This window comes from Terrapene carolina, unplaced genomic scaffold (genome assembly GCF_002925995.2).
Source record: "Terrapene carolina triunguis isolate 2854851 unplaced genomic scaffold, T_m_triunguis-2.0 Scaffold211, whole genome shotgun sequence".
Lineage (NCBI taxonomy): Eukaryota > Metazoa > Chordata > Testudines > Emydidae > Terrapene > Terrapene triunguis.
In genome coordinates, this window is record NW_020664562.1 from 18224338 (window position 1) to 18233888 (window position 9551).

Genomic DNA, 9551 nt, shown 5'->3' on the forward strand with positions numbered 1-9551 from the left:
GCTCTGGCAGTGCAAAGGATCTGTGTTCATGGCTTAAATGGCCAGAGGGAAATCCCCAGATGGCATAGAACCACCATAATGTCTTTTGTGTAAGATTTAAAGAAAGGGTAGCAGAGGACAGAGTGCAGCTCCCACTTCTCTGCTAAAAGCAGATGGGAATTCCTCCTCCTGTCCCAGGCTTGAAAAGAGCTCTGCGCGCACACACCCCCCAATTTCAATCTATTTAACTTTCTTGTCTGCCGCCTGTAGCTAGGAGCCAGGGAAGGGTGGCAGAGAAGAAATAGTTGGGGAGTTAAGAGATGCTCTTCCAAGCCTGGGATAGGAGGAGGGACTTTCATCTGCTTCTAGCAGACAGGGGGGACTGCACTCCTTCCTTTGCTTCGGTGTAGGATTTAAAGTAAGGGGAGGAGTTGGGGTGTGTGGCCATGGGATAGAGAGAAAAGAGGACGTGGCCAGGGCTGGAGCCAGGCCCCACCAGGCCCCATATAAGGGAGCTGCAAATCCACCTTTGTTGTCCCACCCAAGACCTGCACTGACCACAGCATGGCTAAGGCAGGGTCTTGAAGATGTGTTTCTACCTTTTGAGGTGAGACAGTAAACAGATCAGGGTTTGGTGTTTATTGCCTCTGCTGCCTTCCAGATCAAATTAACTTAGTGTAGATGCATAAATATGTTTTCCAACTCCCAGCCCTGAAACTCAACCTATGACCTTAAAGCCAAGTTGAGTTATTTCCTTTGTATGCATCACCACCAGTAATAGATTTGCAGGCCAAATTCTGCATTTAATTACATCTCAGTAAAATATTTCTATTTTATGCTGCCCCTTACAATGCCCATCTGGAACTAATCTGCAGAACTATATCAAATATCTCCCATGGCCCACCTTCCCCATTACTGTGAGAAGACAGCCAATATATGATGGCAAGACTGAGGGACAAGTGAATGAAATTGCCACTGTCTCTAGAATTGAGTGTGTGTGCGCGCATACAAAATATATCTGTCTGTAGCCCCTGTCCTCTGATCCTTATGGTATTGGATTCTAACTTCTTTTGCACAGGGACAACATCTTCATATATAGCACACTCATCCTCTGAGCACTATTTTAATACAAATATTACAAGAATAATTTATCCCAAGGCTTGTAGAAACATTACACAGGAATGCAGATGCTACAGCATTATTGGAGGCTGCCTACCTGCTTCCTTATAGATTTAGGAAATAATCTACCAGATACCTACAGTTTTGCTTCAGTCTTTCCAAAGGGCCCAGTCCACCTTGACTTAACTGGGAATTTTGCCTGAATAAGGACTACATGATTGGGTCTTTTTAAGTGTAGAAGGAATATTGAAAGTTAATGAAGAATGGTGACCAGAATAAAGAGCTGGATACAAGCCTTAGGAGGCAGCCTCACTACTCATTCTCTAACGTGCATCGCTGCCTGGAGGGTGACAGAACAGTAGTAAATCTCCTATTCCGTAGCAGAGAGGGAAACTTTGTTCCAGGCTTAGATACAAAGAAAAAACAAAGTCTTGTTAATGCATTAGACCATTCCAAGGAGTTTCAGTGCGGCAAGGGGAGAACAGGACACCTTTTTTAAAAGGCGGTATTAATTTATTCTTTCCTGCACGTGCACAAAATCATTTAGAAAATACCCTTTTATATAAGGGTGCCTTAGTTCCAGCTGATGCTCCCTCCTTAAACACGCTCAAGACTTCCTAGCTTTTTGTTATGTCAAACCTTAATTTCCTAATATTTAATGTATAGAAACTCTTTGTAATCCACACTTAAGTAATTTCTTCTTTGCTTGTGTGTGTGTGTGTGTTTTTTTTTTAAGTTGTACAACTTTGGAGAAACAGTTTCTGTAGTTTTCTGGACGGATACGTGGAAACCAGAAAGCTTTTTTGACAAGATTCAGAAGAACAAGCAGAATGGAATGCACACGCTGTGCTTACTTGGTAAGGGTCATCTGTCTTTGTTCTGTAATCACTTTCTTGTACAACATCCAGAGGCTATGGTGATAAATGTCATAAATTTAGAAGAAAAATGTTTTTAATTGAAGAAAATATACCCAAAATTGCATCCTTTGTGTATTGCTTATGTGAATTTAGAATAGCTTTACTAGCCCTATCTTGTTTCACTGTGGCCTGCGATTTCTAAAGAGTAGAGAAATCAATAAAACCCTGTGCTTCAATAGAATTCAACAAGGATCAGAGATCTGCATATGCTGTTAAAATACAGCATGAGTTTAAGGACAAGTGTATCTCCTGTTCAAGATCCAAATCAGGTTGCAGTAATTAGCAAGTGTCATTTTACTTTAGTTGTTTAGACCTTAATAGACTTCATCTTGGAAGAGGCATGTCTTATTAGCCAAATTTGTAGTATTTGATTAAATGATTTTCATCTTCTAATATAACATTCATTAGTCTGAAGACATTTACAGAGTGCCAAGGTTACATTGTAATATACAAAAACACTGTAAAGCAGGATCTAAAACAGATGACTGATTTTAAATTAGCAACCTCCTCAGTAGCTCACATTGTTTTGTCTGATCTTTTTATTTACCCCTCTCCTGTAAATCCAAATCTTAAACACCAATGCTGGAAACACATAAGCCTGTGTATAACTCTAATAACATGATAAATAGTCCCATTGGCTTCAATGGGCCTGTTTGTGTGCATAAAATTACACACATGCTTAAAAGTGTGCAGGTTCGAGCCCTTGGTTTGTGACCACTTCAAGAAAGACCATTTCCATGTCTCTTGGGCTGAGGAGGGAGCTGTCAGTGCTTAACAAATTCATAGTTTAAGTAAAAACATGCATTCTGTGGGCGTTGGAAGAACCTTAGTCTGGAAACAATTTAAATGTACAAGTGTCATTGCACATTTGGCTGACTTTCCAAATGCACAGAAATGATTTCAGAGGTGGTTAAAATCAGATTTTTGGTAACTTTAAAGAAACTTTAATTAAAGTTCTATTATTACAAGTTAACAAACTTAAAGAAGGGAAGTAGGAGGGAGATTCCCCCCCCCCCCTTTTTTTTTGGTTCACTTACTCTGCATCTGTTAGCACTTAATGCTTTGCACGGTTTCTCATTTTGTGTTGATTTTAACATAGCAGCATTGCAAAACCACAAAGTTCGGTGGGGGGGAGAAGAATTCATGGCAGGTATAGGACTTAAATCTAATTTTAAGTCACATTTGAAACCTGATAATTTCAAAATAAGTGTTCCTTTAATACCACTTGGTTGTGGTCTATTTTAATTGATTGTTTAGTCAAATTACATTAAAGGATATTTCACGAATGAGTAAAAGCAAAATACAGAAACAGTGCTATTAGAATATGGTTCTGATTTGGAAGTACTGTAACTTTAACTTATGATAAATTGTATCTGTAGTTCCCACAACATTTTTTTGTTAAAAGGCCAGGTTATGCACAGATCTTGTTATAAAAACCTTTTCCTCGGCAGAAGTTGATGCTAAACTCTGAACAGCTATTTTAAGACTGTAAAAATACCCCAACTTTTACGGGTTTTGTACAGCTTTTTTACACATTGAATACAGATTTAAGATGAGTGATGTAAGTCTCCTGTCTATGTATTTGAGTGTAATGCACTTAAGATTTGAACACCAAGTCAAAAATTGTGACAGTCAGTACAAGCTAAACATTCTACTGTTGAGTATATAATGTCCACTGCTCCATATTGTAGAACTTGAGTGCCTGTCAGAGATAATGCAGATGCCTGAGACTCCATAAAATTGCAGAGTTGCTCTGTATATAAAATACACATATCCAGAAATTATAGCAGGAAGGAACTGCTAATGAATTGGGTTCCTGTGTGGTGGTTAAAGTGAATACTGTCCTTCCGTTATGCTGCTTTACCTTCCAACTACTGAGGTGCAACTGAACCTAGAATCTATGAATGAAGCGTGCAATACATTTGGCTTTCAGAAGCTTATATAATTGTTTTAGAACAGTATCATTTTGATATTTTTCAATCCTATGACAAATGTGCCCATCATTGTAGTACTTAAGCACGGTTTTAAGGGCTGTTTTACATTGTTCTTATTTGCACTAGAATCCTAGAAGTAATGCAATCCCAGGTAAAACTTCATCTTTATAAAAGGAAAGGACAAGGGTTTTTCTTCATAACTAATATATGAAGCTCAGAATAGAGCGGATATTACTTTGCTAGAAATCCACATTTGTAGTTCCTACAATAGCTAAAATATTGGTATACGAAAAGCAGAAAAGACCTGCTAATTTAAACTACTAATTAAGCCCTTACCCATTTAGACAATTAAGATGAGTGAAAAGATTACAGTACCTCTGTCTTTATTTGTGTCTAATAAATATAACTTTTATCCTGCAGACATAAAAGTAAAGGAGCAATCTCTGGAAAACCTGATGAAGTGAGTCACTATTTTGAAAATAAATATATTGTCAGCATGTTCTAATGAAAACTGATTGAAGATCCTTCCTCCTACTTAGTAATGCTCCACTCACCCGTTCCTTAGATGCTCGCTCGTAATGAAATAAAGCACTTAGGCATGGTCCTGCATTCACTGCAATAAATGGGAGTTTTGCCATTTATTTCAGTGGGATCAAGCCCTTAGTTTGCAGCAACTGCACACTAATTTTCGGTATTGTGTTCAGTAAACAGAACATTTTGTCTTAACTAGGTCCTTCTAGAAGAGGTTGTTCAGTGAATGAAGTCTTATAATTGTTCAATCTTGCACAGTATAGTCTCTCTCCCTGAAGCAGATGAACGGCTGAAAACAAGACAGTGCTCTGAATCATCTCAGTGCACTGGCCAGAAACTGCATTTGGAGTATTGACATTCCATTCTCTTAACACCAAACAGAAGTATTTTTAATAGTGTTAGTTAAACTAAGGTCATTCAGCTGTCTCAAAGAAGTTTGTCATTTCTAAACCATCTTTTTATAATTGGGTCTATAAACTGTTGCTTCGAGACATGCTGTAACTTTTGGCCTAGACTCACATTCATAAACTTTGCTTGAATGTAGTCAGAACTGGCAAATTAGCTGAAATGTGTTTGAGAATAATTGAATATATTTCTCCTTTGTAATTATCTGCCTACATGATGATTGTTGGGAAAATATATTGGATTATTTGAGTTTTGTTTTTCTAAAGTGCAGACCCTGTATAGTTTCCAGCAGTCTCACTTGAATCTTAAGATAGCAAAGTATCAGCCAGATCATGCCCTGCTGCTTTACAAGTGTGCAGGGAGCCCAGGGATTGCAATTGAGCTGAAATTCACCCTAAACCCCCAACCCCCAAGGCCTACCACAAAGCATACTTAAGCCACATGGGTTATGTTAAAGCTGAAATGTGCCATAGAGATAATGGAATGAGAGAATTACAATAACCTAGTATTCTGTGGTTTAATACTATTTGGCAAGGTAGTTATTACTTTAGTTTTTTTCTAACAGAGGAAAGAAGATTTATGAATCACCACGGTACATGAGTGTGAACCAAGCTGCAGAACAGCTTCTTGCCATTGTTCAAAATAGGAGGCTTCAAGGAGAAGAACCAGGTACACGTTTAATAGTTGTTTCCAGGTGCTAGTACTCCAGGCTTCCCCTTTCTCTACCTTTACTGAGGAGTCTCTACTACTGCTCTGCTCCTCTTCATTAGAGCAGCTCCTGATCTGACGTGGAACTGGGCTACCTTCAACCCTAGGCAGCTGATCACAAGATGCATTTGGCAAAGCCCAAGCTATACTGCAGGCAGTGAGCACTGGTGAATGGAAGTTAGTGATTCCTGGAGGTATAGTCAAGGTCTTTAGTCTTGTTCAACTGGTACAGTTACCATAGTTTGAGAACCAGTGCTACCATTCATCTTTCCGTTGGGTCCATCAGATTAAACAAGGGGAAGCTGTTTGAATGGATCAGAATGGAGTGATTATTTACACCGGTTTTTAGAACTGTTAGAATATTTTAACATTGAGTTTCCCTTTAACTGTACTATGAATGCCTTAGACAATTGTACTTCCAGATTTTCATATGATAGACACCTAAGTCACTTCACTAGTTATTGGCCAAATTCTTATTTATCCCAGGGTAAATTCAGATTAATTCCATTTATATAAGTAGGCTTGGAAGAATTAGATTTGTTGGTAGATGTCTTTTTCATCATATACACACACAAGCTGACAGTTACATTGTCAATTTACAGATAAAGAAAAATGCTGCTTGAAGGTAGTTTGATTTAAAAATATTTACAGTGTATATTTTGACATATGTTGACAGTGTGAAGTTAAAGCTTTCAGTTTTTGAATCTTGGCATCAACTGTCAGACACTCCCCACAAAATTTTAAATAGATAAATAAAAAAAGTTTAAAACCCACAATTTTGTGAACGCTAAAAATTGGAGAAAATGCTTAAACTACTATTGGTATGTCAGTTATAAAAAAATCAAATTCTACCATGCCTATATATTAGGTAGCTACTTCACATTTGTACTATTACGGAGAGCAGAGCTAAAACAAACCCCACCTTCATTCACTTGTATTTCTATTAACATTTGGTTTGATTTTTATTTACAAGACAACATTTTAGAGCAAATCTCCACCATTATTCCTTTAGTAGTTTACTTCTCTCTGCTGAGGTCTGGAAGTAGGGGTGCGAAATAAGGTAGTCTTCTCACCTAGACCAATATCCTGCTACTGGCACTGACTGAAAGGAGGACTCACATGGAGAAGGGAACTAACTCCCCTCTATTGTGTATTTGCCACAGCCCATTCTAACTACTGTCAGCATGTAGCTTAGAGTACTCTATCTCCTCAAATAACAGAATTCCATCTCACTTTGCAACAAAACTCCTGGCTTTAAAGTGTTAGATTAAAATCAGAGACTGGAAACTTGAGATTCAATGCTTTTGTAAATGTAACGTACAATCATTACTTTCAGTGAAGCAAATACTGCTCAGTAAAGAGATTGAATTTGCTCTCTAGAAAATGAAAGATGAATTATTTCCTGAAATTGCATTTTCTTTTTTGTAGAAGTTACGGAGAACACACTCTGTGTTGGCCTAGCAAGGGTGGGTGCCGTGGATCAGAAAATTGCTTCGGGCACCTTACAACAGATGTCCACAGTAGAACTAGGTGGCCCACTCCATTCCATGATCATAGCAGGCAATATGCATCCTCTGGAAATAGATATGCTTAAGCTCTGTGCTGTGGATGAATCTAGCTTTGAAGACAATGAATGTCAAAGGAACACTTGAATAAAGAGCCTTTACCTGGCCCCTGCTTTGTGGCAATTTTTAAAATTTAGTTTTTCCATCCTTACTTTAAGCATACAAACAGCATAAGTGGACTTATACTCTGCTACCTACAACACTATGGGAGCATAAACATTCCCTCTAACATGAGTTCACATACTCTGCAGATGAAGACATGGAACTGCAAGGAAAGTGTCCTGCTGGTTTCAGGATCGCTTTTCAGGAAGGTTTCACAGGTTTGAACTCATCATGGTGAGAAGCTTCCCCTTCCTAGGGGCATCATGAATGCCAGAAGACCTACCCCTGGAGGGGAGGAATGGCCTCTGATTGGGCAGTGCAGAGGGAAGTTCAGATGAACCTGAGCAAGATGAACTGGGTGTGTGTGTGGGGGGAGGGGGGGAGAGAGGGGGAAATAGCTCTGTGCACTCTACACCATGTGCACTGTCCCACTAGGACAAGGCGGACCTGTACCACATTCTCCAAATGAGGGAGAAAACAGGATCAGTGCTCTGGAAAACTGCTGTGCTTAGCTCCTGTCCTACTATACCACCAAGGAATCACCTATGCCAGCCATCCAAGTAGCTGTGTAAGGGTTTGGGCTACCGTAGCACTCAAAGATGTAATTAATCTGGCCTATTGTGTGCAATTGGGGAAATGAATGTGGAAAGAAATTAACTGGGGGTTATGGGAAACAGCCAGGCCTGTCCATAAACCCTACCTTAGAAAAGGGAATAAAGGTGAGAACGTTGCAGCCTAGGAATCTGTTGAAGTGGTAACTGTTAATCACCTGAAAATGGCAGGAAATAGAAGAAGCCACATGGTTTGTGCCACAGGTTGGGAGGTAGTTCTTCAAAAATCAGCTCTACAACATGGACTTTCAAGATCCTTACTTGCCAGCTAGTCAAATCAGAAAATACACATGCAGGGTTTTTTTTAAACCAAGTTTTATTGAAAGGAAATTTGATCCCAAATCTTTTTCAAATACATCAGATGAAACGTTTTACTTAAACCATTCAAGTAGAAAAAAGATTACATCAAAATTTTTAATATTGCACTTGGGGCAAGTCATAATGGCTTAACTTCAGCACCCCCCAACCAAGTTATAGTATAGCGTCTCCACAATTTTATTTAGAATCAGCAGTTTCCTACTCAAACATTTATTTATAGATGTTCTAATACCACACTATTAAATTTAAGCACACCAATAAGAGTACTTCATGTATTTGAAACTTAACTGGAAAGGTGCAAACAGTACTGTGTTGCTGCTAGGAATGGTTTTGGCAATTTTTTCCATTCACATTCCTTCATGTGCTAGCCAGCCCCCTCGGTAGCTACTAATTTCAACTCTTGAACTAGATCCTGGCACATATTACCATCAAGGTTTTTTGTATATGTGGGAAGTGAAATATGCAAATTCTTTTACACAACAGTGCTTCTGCCAAACATTGTGTGCAGAGTAAAGATACCCCATAGGCAGGAACTTACACTTGAAGTGTGGCTCACTAAACCTGAAAGGTAGATTATTCTGCATTTGCACATATTGAGAGATGAATAAATATTTCAGTTGCTAGCAGATCCTAGGAGAATGACCTGCATCTTTTGACAAGGTACTATAACAACCTCCTGCCTGTGAAGACCAGACATGGAGGTCACCAACACAAGGGCTTTGAGGAAAAGGGGAGTAAAATAAAAATAAAAAGCAGAAAGAGGATCCATGGTCTTGGGGGTAGAGGGAATTAACCACTGCAGGAGTGGGTGGTTCTATTGTATGCAATGCAGCATCCTATTAAGGTAGGGTCTGAGACCATCATATTTTGGTTTTGCAAAACCAGTATTAACACTGAGAGAACTGGGTTGAAGAAGCTCCTCTGTATCTTATATTATTCCTTTAACATCTAAAAGTGTCACAGTTTAATAAAAAAAAATCAGCTGTCATACCAAATACAATCATAAAAGCTAACTGAAGAAAACAGGACAAGGTTGTTCATGAATAAAGATGCTGATTTGAAGTGGTATTAAAACAATCTTAGATGTATTTTAGGATTCTCATGCCTATTTAATACAAATTCAACATCTTTAAAATCCATTTTCTATTTCATACAATCCTCAGGGTCTCATATGACATCTGAATTATGCAGTACCATAAGTCAGTGGGTGTGAAGGTACACCGAGACGTGCATTGATTTGTCTTCCTTGTAAGTTCTATTAAGCAATTTATCTTAATAGGTGAAAGGTATATATATAATATTGAGGAACAATGCTATTCAACAGCAACTTCTCCAGGTATCTCATTTGCATCCCCACAACAC

General features: G+C 38.6%; 2 protein-coding genes across 2 annotated transcripts in view; one reads left to right on the plus strand and one right to left on the minus strand.

Annotated features, from left to right (window-relative positions):
* Positions 1 to 1066, minus strand: part of LOC112108752 (uncharacterized oxidoreductase ZK1290.5-like) — a 91613-nt gene extending 90547 nt beyond the window's left edge. Inside the window, exon 1 of the mRNA XM_029912439.1 lies at positions 1045 to 1066. Within this exon, the coding sequence (XP_029768299.1) occupies positions 1045 to 1066 (22 nt within the window). The remainder of the gene's footprint in view (positions 1 to 1044) is intronic.
* A 781-nt stretch (positions 1067 to 1847) lies between these two features.
* Positions 1848 to 7587, plus strand: LOC112108745 (diphthine methyl ester synthase). Its single transcript, XM_024202968.3, has 4 exons — positions 1848 to 1955; positions 4370 to 4409; positions 5451 to 5554; positions 7022 to 7587. Exons 1-4 carry the CDS (start codon positions 1934 to 1936, stop codon positions 7243 to 7245), a joined length of 390 nt encoding a protein of 129 aa, XP_024058736.1. The 5' UTR covers positions 1848 to 1933; the 3' UTR covers positions 7246 to 7587.
* The last annotated feature ends 1964 nt before the right edge of the window (positions 7588 to 9551 follow it).